This window comes from Camelus bactrianus, chromosome 20 (assembly GCF_048773025.1).
Source record: "Camelus bactrianus isolate YW-2024 breed Bactrian camel chromosome 20, ASM4877302v1, whole genome shotgun sequence".
Lineage (NCBI taxonomy): Eukaryota > Metazoa > Chordata > Mammalia > Artiodactyla > Camelidae > Camelus > Camelus bactrianus.
In genome coordinates, this window is record NC_133558.1 from 32,587,701 (window position 1) to 32,612,044 (window position 24,344).

The 24,344-nt window shown below is 35.1% G+C and overlaps 1 protein-coding gene across 3 annotated transcripts; it reads right to left on the reverse strand.

Annotated features, from left to right (window-relative positions):
- On the reverse strand, nt 1-24,309 carry MMUT (methylmalonyl-CoA mutase). Of its 3 annotated transcripts, none has more exons than XM_010973863.3 (13): nt 24,157-24,309; nt 20,265-20,689; nt 18,889-19,256; nt 15,643-15,800; nt 14,930-15,101; nt 13,400-13,648; nt 10,807-10,918; nt 9,494-9,609; nt 7,515-7,630; nt 5,870-6,001; nt 4,614-4,761; nt 3,185-3,352; nt 1-1,911 (listed from the first exon to the last, which is right to left on the reverse strand). In XM_010973863.3, exons 2-13 carry the CDS (start codon nt 20,647-20,649, stop codon nt 1,783-1,785), a joined length of 2,253 nt encoding a protein of 750 aa, XP_010972165.1. In that variant the 5' UTR covers nt 20,650-20,689; nt 24,157-24,309; the 3' UTR covers nt 1-1,782. The 3 variants fall into 3 exon arrangements, with proteins under 3 accessions (XP_010972165.1, XP_010972168.1, XP_010972167.1); XM_010973866.3 differs by having other exon boundaries at nt 24,153-24,300; XM_010973865.3 differs by having other exon boundaries at nt 24,133-24,298.
- Between the last annotated feature and the right edge of the window lie 35 nt (nt 24,310-24,344).

Sequence of the window (24,344 nt, forward strand, 5' to 3'; positions counted from 1 at the left end):
TGTCCTATACACTTTTTTATTGTGGTAAAATAGATACAACATAAAATTTACCATGTTAGCCATTTTTAAGTGTACAGATCTATGGCTTTAAGGACATTCATACTGTGCAACCACCACCAGCATCCATCTCTGGAACTTTTTCATCTTCCCAACAGAAATTCTATACCCCTTAAACATTAATTTCCCAACCCCTGCTCTCCCCAGGCCCTGGCAAGCACCATTCTACTTTCTGCCTCTATGAATTTGACCTAGGTGCCTCATATAAGCAGAATCAGACAATATTTGTCCTTTCATGACTGGCATATTTCACTTAGCATCTTGTCTTCAAGATTCATCTGTTATTACATGTCAGAATTTCCTTCCTTTTTCTGGCTGAATTTTATTCTATTGTACGTATATACCACATTTAGTTTATCCAGTCATCTGTCAATGGACACTTGGGTTGCTTCCACTTTTTGCCTATTGTAATTAATGCTGCCAGAACATAACATACATACATTAATGTACAAACGTGTTTGAGTCTCTGCTTTCAGTTCTTTCAAATATATACCCAGAAGTGGAATTGCTGGGCCGTATGCCAATTCTGTTTAACATTTTCTGAAGAACAACATCATCTTCCACAGCAGCTTCATAATTGTACATTCCCACCAGCAATGTCAAAGGGCTCTGTGATAGTTACTGTATGTGTTAACTTGACTGGCCGGGGGTACCCAGATTAAACATTATGTCTAGGGGTCTGAGAGGGTGTTCCTGATGAAATTAGCATTTGAATCAGTGGAACTGGTGAAGCAGACTGCCCTCCCCAACGTGAGTGGGCACCATCCAATCTGTTGAGGGCCTAAATAGAACACAAGGTAGAGGAGGAAGGAATTCACCCCTTTTGTCCTGCTCTACAATTGAGCTGGGGCATCTCACATCATCTTCTCGGGCCTCTGGACTGGAATTTAAGCCATGGGCTCCCCTGGTTCTCAGGCCTTCAGGCTCAGACTGAATTATAGCACTGTCTTTCCATAGACATCAAACATAGCCAACCCTCCCAGTGTCCATCAGAATACCATCATTCTGGAGGAAGCCATGTTAATAACCCAGGCACTGTCATTTCAGGGGATATTTATATGGATCCACTTTCCTGGATCTTGAGCCCAGCCCAGCAATAACAAGGTCACATGCTCATGTCCAGGAAGAAAGTAAAGTCACACTTGAAGAAATATTCTGCCACTCCTCACTCTGTTCCAACCCTGGGTCTGATTTTAATACCCTTGTCAAAGTAGTTCTGGTAGAATTTGGCTGAGAACCACAATCATGATATATTCCCTACATAAACCCTCTTCCACTATTTTTTCCAAGATAGGTAGAATTATTTATTCATACATGGATTATACTTTCTGGTGTTCAAGTCAATATAATGTTAAAGAATGGGACTAATCAGGTTTTATTTTAGGTAACGTTTAATTCCTGAAATAGAAAAGAAATAGATTTATAAGAAATATTTCAAATAAATGTCACAATTTTAAAAAATAATACATTTTTCTAGAGTTTCTGATAAAGTATTGAGCATGTGTTATAGAGAGTTTATAAGGGTAAATTTTTAAATTTTTAAAATTAAAATTAAAGTGAAACTATACACACACCCTTACAGCATGACAGCATGCTTGTAAGTCAGTATTTTAACGTAAAGCTTTCAGAAAAGCACATGAGTTGATTTGAAGACATGGCTTTACTCACTTCTTTGATCATCACTGAAAGAGTATTTTAGAAAAAAGCTGAAACAAAAGCAGGATGTTACATAGATTGCTGCTTCTTTTCCAGACACTTCTCAATGTCATCAAGCACTTGAACAGCAGCCTTTGGAATTCGAGTCCCAGGACCAAATATTTTGGCAACACCAGCTTCAAACAGAAATTCATAATCCTGATGAAAGAATTTGTTTAATTAATAGAAGAGACAATATTTCTAATTTCAAGAAAATGAAACAAAAGAATAGTAAATGTAGCCCTTTCTTCTTTATTCCCAATGCCCAAAACTTTCTCATCTGGTACACTATTGGCATTTGCAGCTGAAAATTCTTGGTGATTAGGGCAGCTACTAATAACCACTGGCACCATCCTTATACCCCAAGTGGTTAAAAGAAACCAAGACATTCTGCTCACGTTCCAAATATCCCAGTGTATCATTTGTGGTAGGAAACTGTACGGCCCACCAAGAGAGCACTTCTGAGCCCTCAACCATAATTTGTTCTCACCTAAATTTTTGCCACTTGTCATTCTTTGTGTTAAATTTAATATCACACTATAGCTTTCAATTTACAAGGCTATTCATTTCCTCCAAGGTATTCTGTCTGCCGCTAGTGAATGGTGGTACTTTGAATTTGGCTTCATGATGGAATTAGAGTTTCTATAAGTAAAAATTAACTCATTTAAAAAAAAATTCTCTGCTGTTGCTGCTGCTGTTTGTTGCTTGCTTTTAAACACAAAGTTTGAGTGAAAAGATTCCTAGGGCACAAATACGGCTCCAGGCTTGGCACTGTTCTAACATCAGAACATTTGTAGCTATGATACCAAATTTAGGCCATGCTTTGGAGCCCTGATCCTCATCCACGGGGGGAAACATACAACCAGGACACTCGGGTTTGTGCTTACTGTTGCACTCTTTTTTTTTCAAGAGTCTTTATTTTTATCATTAAGGTATACCTGACATACAATATTATATTAGCTTCAGGTGTACAACTTAATGATTCAATATGTGTATATATTGCAAAATAACCACCACAGTAAGTCCATTTAACATCTATCACCATAAACATTTCCACTGCAGGTGTTTAGAACTTTGAGGATTTACTTAAAACTAGAAATTTTAAGATTTACTTAAAACTCTGTAACACGTTGCACTCTTGGTAACTCTCTTAGTGACTTAGAACTAAGTCCTTACTACTTAGTCTCTAAGTTACTACTTAGTTACTTAGTTCCGTTTATGCAAAATGAATCATAATGTACCTTGAATAGAGAACAACACTGACCACTTTTGTAGAATTTACTTTGTAAAAGCACTAGGAAATAATGCGGTTCTAAATCTGCAGCAAATATATCTTTAGTAAGAGCATGCAGTCGCTGAAAGAGCTACATCTAAGCTCCTGGCACTCGGCAGCCCCATCACAGTGCTAGGAAACCCAGGAGATGGAAGATACCTGCGGTGGTATCACCCCTCCACACGTGACAAGGATATCTGGCCGTCCGAGGGCGTGAAGCTCCTTGATGAGCTCGGGAACTAGGGTTTTGTGCCCAGCAGCGAGCGTGCTCACTCCCACAGTGTGCACATCTGCATCCACAGCCTGCTGGGCCACTTCCCGCGGAGTCTGAACAATAAGAACATAAAGAGACAAACCGTTATTTATCCCCCAAAGTGTTTCCACAGTGTTGTACTACTTAAAGCCACATTCCAAGATTTTCCTCATTCAAAACCTTGATGTAACTTCACATGTCATCTTCTAAATACCAACTCATCCGACTGCAGTAATAAACACCAGTGCAATACTTGCTTCTAGCACTACAATTTATCAGTTACACCAAAATATAGTTCCGCCCAAAATCTTCAAGATGAAGCAATAACACAGGCAAAATACATTATCTTTTCATTATAGTTTAAAAAAAAATACATCTGCTGTCTTCATTATGCACATTTATTGAGAGATTGTGTAGTACAAAACAACACGTGATAGTACCTATAAACTCAGGTTTTAAAACAGAGTAAGAAAGAGCAGTGACAGCAAGCTGGTGGACTCGCAAGCTCCAGGACCTCGTTCTCCCATGGAAACGTAGAGTGAACAGCAATATATGGACTAAAATAATGTGAGAACTGTAGAAACTATAGTTAAGGGGCCACAGCACCCAGACAAGTTCATAAACAAGAGAAGAGGTAGTTCCAAGAAGGGCGTGTCTCTCATTTATTAACTGGATTTAACCACTGGGATACAGAATCATAAAAGATATTTTCAAACATTCAATTGTGAATTCAGTTACCAAAGATCATATCTATTCTGTAATGGGTCTGTGACATTGCTTTAATAATGTATATGCATTTAAATCATTTCATATAAAAAGTACCTACATAGAAGTTTCTCACTGTAAATATAATGTAAATAGAAATTATAATATTCTGTAATTAAATAAAATACTAGTAGAAAACAAAAAAGAGAAAATCTAATTATAAATTTAGCTAACTCTGATGTCTGATTTCCCTTTCAAAACAGTTTCTACCAATCTGATGTGGTATCTTTCCCACAAACTCTTAGCCAAATCTCAATAAATAGTACAAGATCTTTGAAAATAATCTTCACAGTTTCAGAAGCCTAATAAAAATTTTAGTTCTGAACTGATTACTGATTTTTACAAAGTCTGAGCAACAAGTACTTTAACATGAATTATATTTTAACTTTTTTTCTGTCATAATTAATTGGATCATATGCATTAAAAAACAAATTGGGCAATCTGTTGAATTCATGCTCCTCTTTTACAATTTTAGTAACGTGATGTTGGTTCATCATCTTTTTAGTCTTTTCCTAAATGTAAGTGACTTAGGATATATTTTTTGAAATTCCTCCCAACAATTTTTAGTACCTGAAAAAGAGGACCAATATCCACATCAAACCCCAGATCAGCAAACCCTGTAGCGATAACTTTCGCTCCTCTGTCATGTCCATCTTGTCCCATTTTTGCCACAAGAAGACGAGGTCTGCGACCTTCACGTTCCATGAATTTATGAACCCTAAAGAACATTTAAAAATACAAGTTATATATTAATTGTCCAAAGGTAAGATATAACAACTAAAATTTATTTGCAGCAAATCTTTCAAGTTTATTTCAAAACACCTAATCTGTTTACTCATATTAAAGCCTGAGTATGTTTACCATTTTCCTCTTAGAGGAAAATTTGAAAGATGGCACAGCCTGTAAGCCCAAGACACTTAGAATATCACAGTGAAGCAAAAGGAGAAAATGACAACTTTTCAACTTCTTACGTCCAGTGTATAATACACAAAAATATTTAAATATAAACTAAAAAGTGCTTGCAGAGTTATTTATACATACATGTAACTCACTGGCTGTTCTGTACTGTCCCTATCTCACTTACCCTTCCCAAGTGTGAGCTCCCCCAAGATGACCTCAGTGTGGTATCTTATGACAATGCATAATGAAAGTACTTGCTTGCTTGAATCAATAAATTTACACCCTAGATGAAAAAGCACTAAGAAACAAATTTACTCTTATTAAAAGAAAAAAATGTTCCATTTGGTGACTTTCACTTTGGCTGTTTCAATATTTACCTCATATATAAGTAGTGACATAAAATTTTTAGTGGAAAATTTATTACAGAGTTGAGAAAACCAATCATCAGGAAGCTACTATTTACACTTGAGAAGCATGATCAATTTGTATTAATTTATATTTCCAAATCACTTTTGACAGTGTTATTTGCTGTCAGTTCAGTGAAGACTGATTTTAATTTATGTATGCATAGAATCAAATATTTACTTCCAAATAGGAAAATTAAGATTTTATAATTATTTGAGCAGTTAAACAATGTAAATAAAACTCAAGAAAGTACCGTGGTAAGGAGACTGAAATCTAAGTACCTGGAGGGTATGAAGCAATACCATTGTTAGTTAAACAAACATTTGTTTGAAATGCGAAACTCCTAACTGGGATTATGGTGCAAATTCAAAATATCATTTTAGTGAAGCTACAGATTAAAAGGAAAGTACCATTCAAATATTTTTCAGTAGTATGTGAGAAAATGAAGCCCACATAGATTCATAGGGATTGTGTTAACAGAGAGAAGACGGCTTTCTGTGTGAAGGGCTCTCACACATTACCTCTTAACAGCAAATGCTATCTCTTTACTCTCTCCAAATTCCTGGAGGTAGGCTCCGCTCACCATACGGTCAGTCGCTTTATGTTCACCAAATACCTTTTTCATTGCATCTGTGATTTCTCCAACAGTACACCTAAAATATTAAGTGGAGGTTCTGGTAACATCATTATTCGAAATAAATATTTGTTTAACTTAACATTCAATATAATTAGATACATTTCATTACCTAAGTGGAAAATAGGCTGTCAGAAACCTAAGAATGCTTTTTACTGGATTCATGAAAGCATCTTTTTTATACTTACAAAAAAATGATTCTAGATGCCTTTATACAAACTGATCGCTTTGCAACATTTGTCAACCAAAAAATGACTGAATGACCTAAAAACCATTCAGAGACAAGCATCTAAAGGTTACTGAATAATTCACTGCTTAACAATATAAATGGGCATTCCCACTATTGTTTTTTTATTAAAAAGGAAATCCTTAGCATATTCGATCTACTTTTGTATTAATTCACTCAACATATACTGAGTGCCTAACTAATATAGGCCAAGTGTTAGAGATATAGTGATAAGTGAGACCAAAAAAAAAGTACCTGCTCTTACAGAGTTTATCATCTAGCAAGGGGATACAGAGAATACACTAACAAACAAATAAATTAATAAGATAATTTCATATGGTAGTAAGTACCATAAAGACACTAAAATAGGCAAAATGGAATGAGGTGTTTTGGAAAGCTGTAAGATACTGAAGATATAAAGAGACAGCTTTTGAACTAAGACCTAAATGATGAGAAAGAAAAACTCAAGGGAACATAATGGGGAACAGTGAAGAAGAAAACGCTAAATGCAAAGGCTCTGAGAAGTAGGAAAACAGGTTTTGTGTTCTAAAAATAGAAAAAAGGACATTAGAGACACAGCATAATAAAATAATCAGGATAAAATGAGCGCAGAGAGATAGGCAAGAGTCAGATCCAGCAGAGTCTTGCAGGCCATGGGAAGATGAGGTTTTAACTTAAAAGGAATGGAAAACTATTGAAGGATTTTAAGCAGAGAAGTCGCCTTATTTCTTCCAAGAAATTAAAACTGGAAAAAAAAAAAAAACCCACATTCTATTTACTCCATCCATTCAGCACTGAAAACAACTTAAAAGTTAATTATATTAAGCTATAAATAATAAACGCAAAAATAATTTATTTAGTGACATCATCATGTATTAGGAGAGAAGTTTCTGTGGGTCACTTGCTTTTTTTGCATATCCTGCAAGGCAAAGCACTGACTGCCTTTATTCTAGACTATCTTTTCAAAGATGTCTACATAGTGCACAGCCTTTGAAGACAGAGATGTTGTCCACCCTGGACAAAGGGCAGGTCTGCTTGCTGTTCAATGTCTCCCCATACTTGAAAGTACGCAAAATTTCAACCTGCAAATCAGTGACGCATATTTGTTACCATAACTTCAAATGTCCTAAACCACAGGGAAATACACAAGTATTAATAAACTATGCAAAATATATGAATTTTTAAACACACAGATTTTGAGAAAAACAAGAATTGATTTTATTTTGGTTTCCAACATTTTGTTTTAAGCTCACATGGTTTATAGAATCAGCACATTTGGAAATCTCCAAACTTAACGTATCCTTACCTTGCACGGGCTGCATCTACTGCAAGAGCGAGGATATTCCCATCGCCACTGGCGGCACATGCAGTCAGGGCCGCAAGACATCGTTCGGCCAAAGCTTGATCCCTGCTGGATTTGACCTTACGGAAAAGGGTAAAGAAAGGGACAATTATGTGAAGAGAGAATAAAACACATCAGATTATACCCTTACATACATCACATGGAAATTATTCCATAATCCTAAATTCAAAAACAAAAGGGGAAAAAAAGAAGAGAGTAATAGGTATCCCAGGTTTGATATTTATTCAATTTATTCATTCCCTCAACATTTAATGACTTCCTAAAATACTACTAACTTCTGAATAACACTGGTGATTCAGAAGCAAGCAGGGCAATAATGGGTAACAGTGCCGACCCTCCCAGCTAGTACACGCTACTTAACAGATTACAACTGAGGGGATGTTTTCATTGTATTTTAAGCCTCTCTTAGCTAATTAACATCTGTTGGTAATAATATGTATGTATATCAATACTCTTTGTATTTAAAAATAGTCCCGAGGGAAAAAGAGAGACAGAGACAATGAGAAACACTGCAAAAGAGAAAGACAATGAAAAGCGTAGTCAAAAACTTTTTCCCTCAGGTCCTAGTTCTCTTCTGATCTGCTGACAACATGCCTAAACAAAGTTGCCTAAGATCCAACTTTTTACAAGTTTTCCCCACCTGTAAGAGAGTCTAAAATATGATTCTGCTTAAGATATCATTAAAATCATATAGTATCTATAAGAAGTGCTGAACCAGAAAATCTGTATTAAAGGCAAGAAGAACCCAAATCCATTATGGTTACTGAATTTCTCTCTCTTGTCCAAAATAAGGTTTATTTATCATCATTTATGGTAACAAGAACCCCTTAAGCTGCAAGAGTTAATAAAAGCCTAATCTGTGAGAGGAGAAAAGGGCTTTTCCATGGATAATAACTATTGAGAATTTTGTGATCACTGGAAATAGAACGCTATTTTCATTCTATTATCTACATCCTAAATAGGACCCTTTTAAAACATGACAACAATGTGAGAGAGAAAAGTCATTATCTCCTGACTGGGGGTGAAAAAGAAAATAATATCATTAAAATCTACCATTAACTCTAATAGAAAAAAAAAATGGAAGATGACAGTTACGCATTCAGTCTAACTGGACAAAGTCTATTAGATTCCTACAGAACATTTGAACTGAGGGAAGAAAAAGTCGTATCTTAAACAATCACAGGGAAAGTAAACAGAGAAAAACCATTGAGGATTTTCAAGTTTCCTACCTTAAAAATAGTAGTAATTACTAAAGCCAGAGATTAAGAGACCAGAGTAGCTTCATACAATAGAAATATATAGGTTACAACAGTAAGACTTACTATGTTTTATCTATTTTTGTATTTTATATTCTTTGAATCATCTCAGTGAGAAATTAGAAATAAAAAGTTAAAACGATACCCTAGTTTCAATCAAAATAAATATAGTTCATTCTAAACCTTACCTTGATAAAGCACTATTCAAATATTTGAATTAAAAAAAATAGCAAGTGATTCTTTTACAATAGGATCAGGAACGTAGAAATAAATTACAGTGAGAAGACTTGATTTCAAATACTGATTCTCAGCTTAATTTTGTTTTTCATCCTGGGTGAGTTATACGATCATCTACGCCTTACTTCAACTCTGTAAACTGTGGGAGGCATTGTCTTTGTGGTACGGTTTTTAATGGTAAGTCTCACAGAAGCAGGTATCGTGATTAAAAACATGAGAGTCTGGTGTCAACAGACTTAGATTTGAGTCTTGGATGTTTAATTATTTATCCTGGGTGAGTTTCTCAATCTCTCTTATCTTTAGTTTCCTTATCTTTAAAATATTGGGAAACAATACTCACCTCCTGTGGTTGTTGTAATAACTAAGCAGGACAATGTGAGGGCTTGGACAGTGCCCAGAAAGTACTCAAAACATGAGAGCTCTTATTACCTTCTTAAGCTTTTCAATCTGCTTGTTGCGCACTGAAGTATTATCGATTGCCAGAACATCCACAGATTCTTCTTTTTCCAACTGATACTTATTTACTCCGACAATTACTTCAGAACCTGTTAATTTCCCAGAGGAAAATAATATGTAGATTCTCTCACAAATAACTGTCTAACAGTAATCAGTAATAATGGTCTGATTACAAAATATTTTCCTTATTAAGTTTAATATTTTTAAGTAGTATTCTTAACTATTAATGAAACTTCAATACAGATCAGCAAATCCCAGTAGGGCATGAGGGTAGGAGGGGGGAAGACAGGTACATAGCAGAATCTCTGTGAGGACTTTTATTATTCTCCCAAACTATTGGCTTTCCCAGAGTTTCTGATAAACTGCCTTCTAACATGACAAAATGAAAACAGTAACCGCAGCTACCATCTAAGATTTATGAGACAGAAGATTAACATGCAACAGCTTTTCTAATATTTTCTTGAATCCTCTTAACAGTCAATCATTTTTAAACAAAAAAAAAAAACCACTTTTAAAATCTGTAAGTGACAAGCCAGAATTACAAATTACACTTCCTATATCTTGTAATAACCTTTAATGGAAAAGAAGATGAAAACGAATATACGTATGTACATGCATGACTGGGACATTGTGCTGTACACCAGAAATGGACACATTGTAACTGATGGGACTTCAATTTAAATAAAATTACACTTCATTAACATGATAAATATATTTTGCCTGAAACTACCAGATTATTACTCCAACTAAAGACATCCTGCCGATCCCTACCTCAGGTTATACCCCCTTATTTCCTTCATACAACTTATCATGATCTGTAATTATTTGATCTATTTATTTGCTTGCTTGTTCATTTTCTGTCTCTCTTACTAAACTGCAAGCTCTGTGGGTGTAGAGACCATGTGTGTCCTGCTCACAGTTGTATGCCCAGCCACAGCACAGAGTCTCAAATACTAAAGGCTAAAAAAAGGACTGACTGACTGAAAGAATAAATGAATGAATAGTCCAATGAGGAGCACAATGACCAATAATAATGTCATCTTCAAAATACCCATCCACACACTACATGTGTACAATGGGCAGACCTCCAGATACACTTCGTACACACGTTTGCCCATGTGTATCCATGCACGCGAAAATACAGAGACAGATACATATAGATTCATGAGAAACATTTGATCCAAGTCTCATTTTTCCATTATTTTTGCTTTGTTGACTGTATCTCCAAACAGAAATTAGTATTTCTTTTTTAACACTGGACGTCACGTATAAACTTTCCTACTTACCAGAATCTATTCTAGCTTGTCTTCGGGCAGCACATTCTTCAATCCGAAGTTTAGGTATTCCCTCCGCAACAGCTTTGGCCATCCCACCCATCTCTTCAATTTCATTAATGACCTAATAAGAAAAACAAATCAATAAAACTACAATATGAAATTATTGTTAAAAACCATACCAATGTGTTATGTTACATAATTACTAATGTTAATAATATTGTAAACTATTTTAGTGGTAAATTTAATGTTCCATAAAAGAATTAAGTTGACATCAAGAGCATTAATTAGAAATTCTGCATAGTTAATAATGCTGCATTATATATCTGAAAGCTGCTAAGAGAGTAGACCTTAAAAGTTCTCACAAGAAAAAAATTGTAACTATATGTAAACTTATTCTAGTAATACTTTCGCAACATGTACATATATTTAATCATTTTGCTGTACTAAATTGTACTAATAGAATGTCAATGTCAACTATGCAGTTAAAAAAGAAAGACATTCTGTGTTTAACATTATTTAAAAAGACAACAGAAAAACTAACAAGTATATTCTGGAAAACACAAAACCTCTCATTCAACCCTTGGAAGCCAATTAAAGGTAACAATTCTCAAATCTTTATTTTTAGTTACATAAATAAAGTTTTCACAGTTACATAAAGACTTTTTAAAAATATATTTCAAAATGCCATTTTATTTTCGATTTAAACAGCAGAGTAATGATATAATCCTATCTTTACTGATACCAGGAAATATCTAAACCATCCATCACAGCCTCATATATACATGGGATAGTGGAAAATGAATGGTGGAATGGGGTTTGACTGAGCAGAAAAGAGCACAGTCAAACTGACTTTCCTCTGAAGAATTCAAGAAAGAAGAATCTACTGGATTCAACAGAAGCCAAGAATAAGACAGGAAGCTAAAAAGGGGGACTACTTGAGAGTCTGCCGCTACCTCTCTCCCATTCTGCCTGGAAAACCAAAATTTACCAGAAAATGGACTAGAGGAGCAATGGACATGAAAAGGGAGATGCAAGAGTAAGAAGTCTTCTTGAAATAAAAACTTGCATTCTGAATGATAAGACTGAAAACAAAAAGGCACACAGAGGGAACAGTGACAATACAGGATGTAAAAGAAAACTTTGAAAATTTAATTATCCTCAGAAAAAGAAGAAGAAAATCTGTGTTAATGAAACAAGTAGTATGATATATAAGGAGGAAAATTAGAAAACAGAAATGAGTTCTTGGAAATTAAAAAAAAGATATATGAATTTTAAAGTATCTAAGTAAAAATAAAGTTGATGACTCTCCAAAAAAAAACAGAACAAAAACTCAATGTTGCGTTATAGCACAGATAAGAATGTCACAATATCATTTAAGGAGGTCCTTAACTGATAACTTAGAGTTCTAAAAAGAGAAACCTAATATATATATGTTCACGTATAACTGAAAAATTGCGCTCTACACTGGAATTTGACACAACATTGTAAAATTATTATAAATCAATAAAAAATGTTAAAAAAAAAAAAGAGAGAAACCACAGAAAAATGACAGGAAAGAAATTATCAAAAAAAAAAAAAAAAAAAAAAAAGACAATTTCCCAGAGCTATGGAAAGGGGCCAGATGAAAATGCCCACCAAAGGTCCAGGACAATGTAGGAGACAACACACACACCAGAGTACATCAATACAAAAATAAAGAAGAGATCCTGAACCTTTCAGAAAGATCCTGAGTGAGAACATCAAATTTCTGACAAGAAATATTGGAAGCTAGGAAAAAAAAGTAGGTGAATGCTTACAAATTTGCTTACAAATTCCCAAATGAATAAATTTCAAACTCAGACAATCAATCAAATACAAAAGTAGAATAAAGACATTTTTCAAATGTCCAAAGTTTCAAATAATTCATCTCCCGTGCACCATTTTTAGGAGGGTCCCATAAGATGTGCTTCAAAATAACAAAGGATAATCAACAGAAACAGGATTCAAGATACAGATTCAACATAGCAGAGGTGAAAAGATTGCCCAGGATAATAACAAAGGGAAGCCCAAGGGCAGCAAGGGTCTAGAGAGAAACCAGTCTAAATCAAATGAGAATTAAGAGGCCCTCAGGAAGGAGTCACAGTGAGATATAATTATATTGGAAGCACGGACAGAGTAAAAAAAGGGTAAGAGCCAGCCAGCTAAAACACTAAACTGTCATACTAGCAAAACAACAGATGAGGTCTAAAATTGATGGAATTAGAACAAACATTATACACATTTAATTTTAAAATATGGAGATTAAAAACAAACAAAAAAGGTAGCTGACTCAAGGAAAGTAAGCAAGGGAGGACAAAGGACTGCTTTTTCTGTTGTAGACTTTTAGTACTAGATGTCTTTTAAGCTCTTCGAGTAAAATACTTCAGTACAAATACAAATGTATTTTTAAATTAAGTTTCAGTTTTAAGTACTATGAAGTCAAATCTAAAATTTCCTTTTTCTCTCAAATACTTTATTAATCTTGATACAAATCTATAAATGACTTGATGTATAAGTCAAAAATCTATAAATCTTTATAAATCCATAAATCTTGAAAGCAAAGTTTCAAACAGGAGAAACTGACCTTCAAGGCAGCATCATAAACGTCATTTGTGAGAGATTCCATCATGTATGAACCTCCCCAAGGATCAGCCACTTTAGGAATCCCAGATTCTTCTTGAATAATGATTTGTGTGTTCCTGGCAATTCGAGCACTTTTCACAGTTGGCAAACCCAGGGCTTCATCAAAAGAATTTGTGTGCAAAGACTGAGTCCCTCCAAACACCGCGGCCATTGCTTCTACTGTGGTACGAATGATGTTGTTGTAGGGATCCTAAAACATGTAGTGAAAAGCAAAAAAGGCAACCGTTGATACGTGTTGTGGCTGTAAAAGATGATATGGTCAGGCAGCAGCTGATGCGTACCTTTTTTGCCAAAGTCTGCATTCCGCTTCAGAATATCAAATAAACTTAGATAAATTAGTAAATGAACCAGATGAGAATTAAAAGCCAAAGTGTCCAGCCTGTGCTTAGGCACTAAAACATTGCCTCTTGCAAGCATCTGAAATATTAAATATTTGTTGTGCTTATTTTTGGACTGCCTAAATACTCTTCTGTAAGTGCATCATGAATGTACACCTTGTCTACTGAAATTATTAACATCCTTCATATCATAATTCATTATCTACTAATTACTGTATACCCTGAAGTATCTACCACAATGAGGTGCAATGGGTGATGATTTATTAATAAAACAGATGAACAATGGACTATGAAATAGGAAATATGGTTTCTAGTTCATTCTGTTCCTGACTGTGATTTGGGCAAGTCACTGGACTTTTCTGAACTTTCTTAAAATGAGGGGGTTAGAACAAAAACAATTACAAAAGTTCCTTCCAACCCTGAAGTCCATATTTCTCCACTTATAAATACCTGAAGTCATACTTAACATGGAGACTATTAGCTTTTATTTGCTTTTAAATGTATAAAAGCTATGTCACTTTAAAGTTATAAATTACTTTTAATGTATCAAAATAATATGTGAAAATGCATGTTAAAAAAGATCACCACCACAAAATTTTTTAATAAAATGAAATGAAAATATATTACCCAAGTGATTATAGCTTTTAAATGGTCTGTTTGTATACATGCTTTATTTAAACACACAATTTGAAATGTATAGAATCAAATTTTAATGAGAAAGTTTTATGTTAAGAATTTTAACCATTAAAATTATTTAAGACAATATTAATTAAATTATAATTTGTAATTCTTCCTCATCATCACACTTTTTTACTGTTAAAAAATAAAATAAAATAAAATAAAATAAAATAAAATAAAATAAAATAAAATAAAATAAAATAAAATAAAACAAAACACACAGCCCTACATGTTAAGCTGATTTAAAATGATTTTATATTGTTAACCACTAGGGGGAGTCAATTTTATTTAATTTGTGTAAAAACAAACATTAAGTATGCATTATGCTTCAGAATAATTATAATTTTCAAAAATTAGCAGGTAAGTTCTTAAATCTATTTCTTGACTATGCCAGGTTACTTAGAAGAAAATACATGACTTTTAAAAAAATTCTACACTTTAAATGAAATACATACTTGCTCAGTAAGTGACCATCCTGATGTCTGACAATGTGCTCTTAGAAGAAGAGATTTAGAGTTTTTAGGCTGAAACATTTTCTCTATTAAGTGAGCCCAGAGTCTTCTCCCAGCTCTCATTTTTGCTATTTCCATATAAAAGTTCATCCCAATTCCCCAGAAGAAAGACAACCTAAAATAGTAATGTTAAGTCCAGAATTTGATTATAAAATGAAAAATAAAACTATCACACACTAAAAGAAAAAGCTCAGATTTTAATTTCAAACAGCTTAATTTGAATTAAAATCAAAGCATATATACTTCAGTAACTTTAAACCTGTAACGATAGATGACTTCTGTATTTAAAATGGAAATAGTAAAAGAACAAAAGGAAATATGTCCTGAACATTATATTTAATTTTAATATTATTGTCAAAATGTGCCAGTTAATTGTGTTTTCTAAATATCTCTAAATAGCAGAGGATACGATTCCTCTAATTTACCAAAAAGTATGCTCAAATTTAATTTCTGATTTTTAATTATAAACAGTATTGGCTGATTCCGTCATTATCATTCAGATAAAACATAAAAGAATCTAGTATAACATTTATATATACAAATTCATTTTATCAGTATATTTTGCTGTGCACTCATACAATGGTCCTATGAACTTTCTTTTTTTTTTTTTTGAACTTTCTTAATGTTGAGATAATATCTGAATTTAATTTACTCACCGTGGTGCAAATTCATCAATTGTTAGGCCAGCCTGGAGTCCAGTTCTACAGTATTCCAACCCATCTGCGATAGTATAGGCCAGCTCCAGAATGGCATCAGCCCCAGCTTCCTGCATATGGTATCCACTAATTGAAATTGAATTAAATTTTGGCATGTGCTATATAAAATAAAAAATACAACTGTCAATATAAATATAAACGTTTCTATTGATCTATTTTCTAAAGGACAACACTATTTTATAATGATGTTCAACTCAGACATACTAAGTGGTTTATAATATTAACTGAAAACATTTAATGCTTACTTTGTTTCATTCCATTCACTTTCCAATTTAAATTGTTGATCCAATGAACTAACGTAAGGCCTGTACCTGTTTTATTTTTCCAGTGAAAAGAAATTTGCACCAAACACCCCTTAGCACCAAAAGTATACATTTTGAAATTAGCTGGCTGAGATTAGGAATGTAAACTTTGGCTCGAGAAAAAGACTTCAAAACTTTGGGCTAATCTGCTGAAAATGTATAAATTTAATTATTATTAACTACTTACTAGTTATCTTATTTGAATGAAGTCATTGATCAAGAATAAGTACACAAAGGGGAAAAAAAGAAAAAGCTATAGAACCAAAAAAACTATTATCCTTCCAAGAATTAACCAAAGATAAAATAATAAAAATGAGGGGAGGGTATAGCTCAGTGGCAGAATGTGTGCTTAGCATGCACAAGGTCCTGGGATCAATCCTTAGTACCTCCATTAAAAAAAAAAACAACCAAATAAATAAATCTAATCCCCCTCCAAAAAAACAAAACAAATAAAATGAAAATAAAATGACAAAAATTCATTACAGTGGGTTAAGAATGTGGACTCTGAAGTCAGAGTACTCAAATTCTAGCTGTGTCCCTTAACTAGCCACAATTCTGTAGGCAAGTTTCTCAACTTTATTATTCCTTGGTTTCCTAAAGTATAATATAGAGACAATAATTCTACCTTCTTCATGGAGCTGCTGTAGGATTAAAAGAAATAATTCATCTAAACAGCTTAGTATTATGCTAGTACACGGTACGTATTCAAAAAGTTAGTTGTTGTTAGTATATGGTATGGATTATCTGTAGTTTACACTTGCAAAATTTTATTTATAACTAACCAAGAGCTCTTAAAAAATGTCCATCACAAAAGCCATAAGGGGGCTGAATTACATGGAATTGAGAGACTACTTGAGTATATTTGGAGTTAGAAACAAGAAGCAAGGAATATAAATGTGCTTCTCTACTGAGAGGAGTTTAATAGTTAAATTAATAGTAGAATTTCTTTAAGAATTATAGAAACTCTGGGACATTGGAATATTATTTAGTCTTCAGAAGAAAGGAAATTCTGACACAGGTTAAAACATGAATGAACCTTGAGGACATTATGCTAAGTGAAATAAGCCGGATACAGAAAGACAAACACTGTATGATTCCACTTATAGGAGGTACTAAGAGCAGTCAAATTCATAGAGACAAAGCAGAATGGTGGTTGCCGGGGGCGAAAGGGAGGGAAGAATGAAAAGTTATTATTTAATAGGTTCAGAGTTTTAGTTTTGCAAGATGAAAAGAATTTCAGAGATGGACACAGGTGACGGTTGCACAACAACGTGAAGGTACTTAAAGCCACTGAACTGTATCCTTGAAAATGATTAAGACAAGAAATTTAATGTTACGTGTATTTTGCTACAAGAAAATTTTTTAAAGGAACAGTATAAAAGTCTACAGTTTACAAAGTACTTCAATGTTATGTATTTGATCAGTATCTGAAACTAGCTCTTTTATCACTTACATGAAAGATTATATGAAGCGACTGTGAATTATAGATGACATTAGGGTCTTTCACAAGCTGAGATGCCCAGGTACATAACAGCAGACTGCTCCTCTCTACTCCAATAACCATCTCCACTCTCCTCCTGTAACACCCGAACCGTAAACTCAAGAGTGCTATTGTTCTGCATTTTCAGCCCTCTCTCATACTGTGTGTCCACTGAGATATAAGTGGAAGTTTGGTTTGTTCCTTCTGGAAGTTCCCCTTTAATCAGAAGGGCTGGGTCCTTCTTCCTACACAAACATAGCTGGCCTGCCTGCTTCCTTAATCGTGAGCTGGCACATTAACAACAGAGAAGCAAAATGAAAGGAGATGAACCCTCATGACTATGGAGCTTCCATACAACCAAGACCCTGACAGTCTACCTTCCAACTTCTTTTAGGTGAAAGAGAACTGACTCCTATTTAGTTAGAGCTACTGCCACTTGGTGGGTGGGGTGGGGGTTGGTGTGTGTGTGTGTGTGTGTGTGTGTGTGTGTGTGTGCGTGTGTGTGTGTTATACTGTTCAACTCAATCCTCCTGGAAGGTGACAGAAATGTGCCATTCTATACAATTCACGTGGGCAGATGGAATCTATGAAAATACGTAAAATTAAAAAGTGTAAAGACTAAATATCAAATGAGGATAGTAGGCAAAGCCAGCAACAGTTCTGAGATAATAGTAATCTCAAGAGGTAAAAGAGAGAAAAAAAGGTTTGATGGTGGAGAGACCTGCTATGAAATAATGGCCTAACTTTCAGGCAGGTAAGGAGAAAGAGAGCATTGCCAGCAAAAAGCAAAGCGTGAATGATGGGAGAAAATATATATGAATTATTCAGAGGAAAATCAAGAAGCTTTAAGTTTTCCTGTGGAGGGACTGCTCCTAATGTAACAATACTACAAGAACCTTCTTTTCCCACTCTCTGATTGGGGAAAATGAACCTAATTCAGAGGTGAAATATGAGGCCCCTCATTGTGACTGCAGATATAAGTGATATCTTCTAATCCAGTTTTTTGCAGAAATAAAGCTGATATTTTGATCCCTCACTGTCTGTCTGACACCAGTGTCTACTTCCAACTGAATCTGAACTCTGGAGAGAAAAAAGTATAAATTATGAGTGCTCTCTGATTCTAACAATTATCAGAATATAAAAATTTTAGCAATAAAGAAAATACAGTAAATGTCTACTGCCCAGATTCCTATGGGTAGTAACAGACCATAAAATTAGTACATTGAAGAACAAAAATAAAAACTAACACACACACACACATACAAACACAAAACTCACACCCTGACTCTATACTACAACTATTACTCAGACTCAGTCACCAAATTCAAATTAGGTTACGGCATTTTATAAAAATTCCTACATTCAAAGAACTACAGCAAAACCTATAACAACCACAAAGGATACCTTTGCTGTATATTGGAAGATGTCAGCAATGATTTTCATGGATGGTTCTGGAGGGAAAATGTACGTATTTCTGACCATAAACTCCTTCAGTATATCGTTTTGGATTGTACCAGTAAGCTTCTCCTTAGGTACACCTTGCTCTTCTCCAGTTACTATAAAAGTTGCAAGAACTGGAATAACTGCTCCATTCATGGTCATGGAAACTGACATTTTTTCTAAAGGAATTTCATCAAAAAGAATTTTGGTATCTTCTACAGTGTCAATAGCAACTCCAGCCATTCCAACATCACCACGAACTCGAGGGTTGTCTGAATCATAGCCACGATGTGTTGCTAGATCAAAGGCAACTGATAACCCCTGCTGACCAGCTAAAATAGAAAGAAAAATAATGTAGGATTAAGGATTCTGGCATCAACGTAAACTGACTTTCTGTAACAGTACAAAAATATTGACTCACCTTATCACAGTATACTTTTATAATAAACATTTTTTATGCTCAAAACAAATTTAAATAAAGATACTTTACTTCCTAAGGAACTAGTGTTTCCCATGTGCTAAAATGCACAAAGGGAGTTCCAGACTTCACTATAATAAAGAAAAAAAGAAACAAAACATCTCACTTATCTCATGTCCAGGATTTTTTTTTTTTAACAATTTTCAACAGAAATATTTTTAAGATTCACAAAGATATGTCTGTTTACATATAGTTAACATAATTTAGTACTTGTATGCTCACTTATTTTTGTTCTATTTAATATGGTTATAACAGGATGTCTTGGCCATTCAAATATTCTGGGAAACAGAATCATGAAAACCATGCAAAAAGCTAAAATATTCTATACTAAATAAGAGCTCAGTCCTCTACAGGCAACACAACTTACAGCTCCTCAAGTCTAACCTTTAAATGTTAAGCTTTTAGTACAGATCAGAAAGGAAAAATAGTAGTTAATTTAGAACGCATGCTAGATTGCACTGAATATACTTGTCCCACATTATTATTTGTTTATTACTTTCTTTGGCCATCATTTAAACCATTTTCTCCTCCAATTTCTATCCCAACAGTTTTAATTAAAAGCTTCTCAAAAGCAAAGTCAATGTCTCTTTTCTTCATACAACTTCACTCCACCTAATTCCTTTTATACAATGTGCATGGAAGTATTGTTTACTTTCAAGAATTTAGCACTTGATTCTAGCTCATCTATCTCTTTGACTGTGGAATGTTGAAAAATATTCATTTTGATGGGCATACAGTCTTAAGTAGAAAATTATAAAGTGACTATCACCTTTACAGAGATTAGCCAGTCTCTCTCCAAAAAAACTAAGATGAGGAAGTGTATGTTTGATCATAAATATTACATCTCACATTAAAATCTCACCCTTAATATTGTCCTTATAGAACTTATTGCTCTCTTCCACGGTACTAAACCCAGCATACTGGCGGATGGTCCAGGGCCTATAGGTGTACATGGTGGGATATGGTCCGCGCGTGAATGGCTTCACTCCTGGAAGTTCTTCAGGGAGGTCTTTGGTATCCCTGCTGGAATATAAGGGCTTGATGGAGATCCCCTCTGGGGTGTGCCATATTAGTTCTTCTGGGTTTTTGCCTTTCAGCTGCTTTTTAGCCAAGGCAGCCCACTCTGGGTGAAGGGGTTGTTGCTGGTGCAGAAGTCGTGGCCATGCAAGTTGGGAGCCTGATGACTCTGTGAGCTGCTTCAGGTGATGAGGTGAAAGCCAAAAAAGCTGAGTCTTGGCCCTCAACATGATAGAGCATGGAAAACAGCCAACAGGAACAAGAACTGACCTAGAAAAGGAAGCACAGAGTACATGTACTTACAAAAGACAGGCAAAATGGGAGCTCACTGGTGAGAATGGAAAAGAGAAAGGAGGGTATATTAGTATGATTTTTTTTCTCTTTTTCTGCTTCCTATACCTGATATTTTATAACTTTGGTCCCTCTTCTCCACAACTACTATCACGGTTCCAGTTCTAGTCCTCTTCCTCCAGAGCCTCTGAGTTGGTTTTACTGACCAGTCTTAACCTCCTCTCATCCATTCTACACACTGACACGAGTACATATATGAGCGTGTCACACTTCTCTTAAGATTTTTCCAAGGCTCTGCATCATGTGGAGGATAGAGCACAGCCTCTTAATTAATTTCTTCTTTCCAAAGGGTTTTATTTAACGTATACTTAATGACAAGCAGTGTGTTGGATGCTGGAGAAAAAAGTGGTGAACAAAACAGTCATTCAAGGTCCCCATGTCCTGATCCCTGCTGATCTCCCAGAATCACCTCTGCCTTTGACCTCTACACACTTAGTGTTCTAGATATACTGGTTATCTACAGTTCCCTGCATATGTCAAAGTTCTATGACTTGCTCTTGCTCTTCCCTTGACCTAGAATGCCATTTTTTCACTAATATGGTTGAGGCATCATCACCAGTGCACAGGGCTTTCTGTGTGCTAGGCATTGCTCTAAGGACCTTATGTAGAGTAGCAATTTTAATCCTCATACCATCACCAAAAGATAGGTACTAATATTATCCCCATTTTACAGATGAGAAAACTGAGGCACAGAAGAACTAGCATTTAAACCCAGGAAGCAGTTTCAAAGTCTTTGCATTTAATTAATACACTCACAGCCTGTCCCTGAATCTATAAGTTGGGTTAAATGGCCACCTCAGTAATCCATACCACAGTGCTATTTCCCTGTTTAGACATCTATCATCTCCCACACTACAATATATTAGAACACTGTTTTATATGTTCATGTAAAATCTATTTTTACATAAGATACGTTTTATGTTTATACAAAATACACATACATAAAATTTCATGTGTGTGTATATATATACACATATATGTATGCCAACATACATATTTTTTCTCTGTTATTTTTTAAACGGATCCAAATTTCGTGCTGTATACTTCTGATAACTAGTAGAATCTTACACTAGGTAACTAAGTCCAATTTCATCATTTTACAGATGTAGAAATTAAGGTTCACAGAAGTAAAAAAAATTAAGCAGCTTGATCCAAATTCCACACAGCAAAGCAGTAAATGTTCACCTGAATTACTAAATACTTGTCAGAGTCACATAGCCCAACAGGTAGAGCCTAGGATTTTAAAAAGATTCTGAGTTGCAAATTTTATTAACATATTCATCATGCCATGTAATAGATAAGGCAACAAGTAAAGTGAACTTAAAATTCTATTTTCCATACCATTTTTTACCTATCAATTTAGTGAAGCTTAAAAGAAAATAAGAATACTCAGTATTTGTTAGGGAGTCATGGAATGAAAAACAGATCATTGGTGGGAATATTAACTGATTTAACTACCTCAGAAAGCAAACTGGTAATATGTACAAAAAGTCTCAGAAATGATTATGCCATTCCACTGAGGAACATCACTCCTGGGAAAGTTACTAAATAAAATACGTGTTCCCTATAGTTTTACTTGTAATAAAGAAAACTTAGAAACATTATTAATGTCTAACAGTGCAGGAATAAGGGAACTATAGTGTATACAAGTTATACAATGCTATGTAGCTATTAATTATGTTTAGGAATTAGGCAAAAATAATCTTTGATGTCAGAAGTCAGAAGAGTGGTTACATTTGGTGACTAGTAGAAAAAGGCAGCAAGAGAGGAGCTTTGGGGGTGATGGTCTTGATCTGAATGCCTATTACACAGATTTATTCAGTTTGTGGAAATTTGTCAAATTTATAATTATATGTGCACTAATGTGTATGTATATTACACCTAAGTCAAAATTTTAAATGTTATGCATAGTTTCCTTTAAAAGGAGATAGGCTCAAAAAGTATTACGTGAAAGACAAAAACACTGTAAATGTAATGTATTCAACTACATAAAAAATGCATAGAACAAGTCTAAACACAAAGACAAAAAAATTCCTATTTTTAAAAACCATTATGATTTTTATTCTGTTAAATCCATGGGATCCTTTTCATCTATCTTTTTGCAAACCATAAACTACAAATACTAGCTTAAAAGGTGGGTGAGAAAAATAGTTAATTTGTAACTGAACCATTAGGGTAGTAATGATATAAAAAGTAATCTAAAAACTGCCTGAGACTATATTGCAGATAATATCACACTCATTTCACACAAAATACAGGTGGGCCTTTCCTAAACTGGGACAAATGATAGGAAAGAGCCCTATATAAGTGACTTCCTAAAAATTACATGACAATTTGGTAAAGGCTGGAAACACATCATTTTTAAACAAGAATGTGATTTCTGCTGATGGCAAGAGGATTCCTGAGTTTTTCTTAAAAGATCCATCAGGAGAGGCTTCAGCATCCAAAGAAACAACATGCAAAGCAAATATAAGTTACTGATGATTAGAATGTGTTAAAGAGCGGTGATGAAGCAAGCCTGCCCAACACCTTCAAAAAACACGGGTAGAACATCTACTGCTCTGAATCAAGTAACTCTCAAGTTTGACGTTTTACATGTAGTCCCACCTTAATACTTCAGGAAATGCTAGCCACCTCCAATGTTCAGCCAATATGAGATAGAGATGACACCATTCAGCATACCAAGTAAAGTTAATATTGGCGTAAATAAATTATTAAACGTAATAAAATGCTGGGAGAAAATCAACTGATTCAAAATTTGACACACATACACACATATTTTTTCCAGGGTTTCTCGACATATTTTATTTGGGGGTCTGAAAGATTGCTCTCTTTCTAGATAAAAATGAGAACCAGTTAGGAATTTGCAGTTTTGTGTCAATTTCATCCTGTCTTTCCACCTCTTATCCTTCATCTATACCAAGAAAGTCACTTCCAGTCCCGCCACCTCTTACAAAAAAAACTCTCACAATGAACAGAGCCGAGGCCTAGAAGGGAGGCAGCTGTGTAGCCAGCACATTCCTCTGGAATCCTACACTCGCTTCTGCCTAGCGGAACATCGAGGTGCTTGGGCGGCCCTGGCCTGGGTGGCCAGGGAAGATGCTGATATGGCCTGTGAGACATTAAAAGGATTTTCTTTCCAGCAGTACCTCCGAACTCCCACGGACCTCGCTGAAAGAGAGAAGTCGGTGGAGAATCTAAACCTAAGAAGAAGGTAGAGGAGAGCAGGATCCCATCACACTTGTAAGGTAACGGAGGAGGAAGCTGGGAGGTTGGGAGGAGGTAAAGGACAGAGGCTCAGAGGACAGGTAAGGGGGGAGTGAGAAGTCAAAAGAAGGAAGGGATTTGAAAGACGGACGTGCCTCACAGTGCACAGTCTTACTCACTGGCCGGCCTGTCTCGGCTGCGACAGAGGACGGCTGAACCTCGGCGATCCAAGCCCTACAAATCAGAGGTTGCCCGAAGGTGGGGAAGCGACACAACAAGTGCAAAGGCCAGCAGGACACCACGGGGGTGCCGACCGACACCGCCCTCCGTCCAGCGAATAGCCTAACGCTCTCGCGGTCGCGCTCCT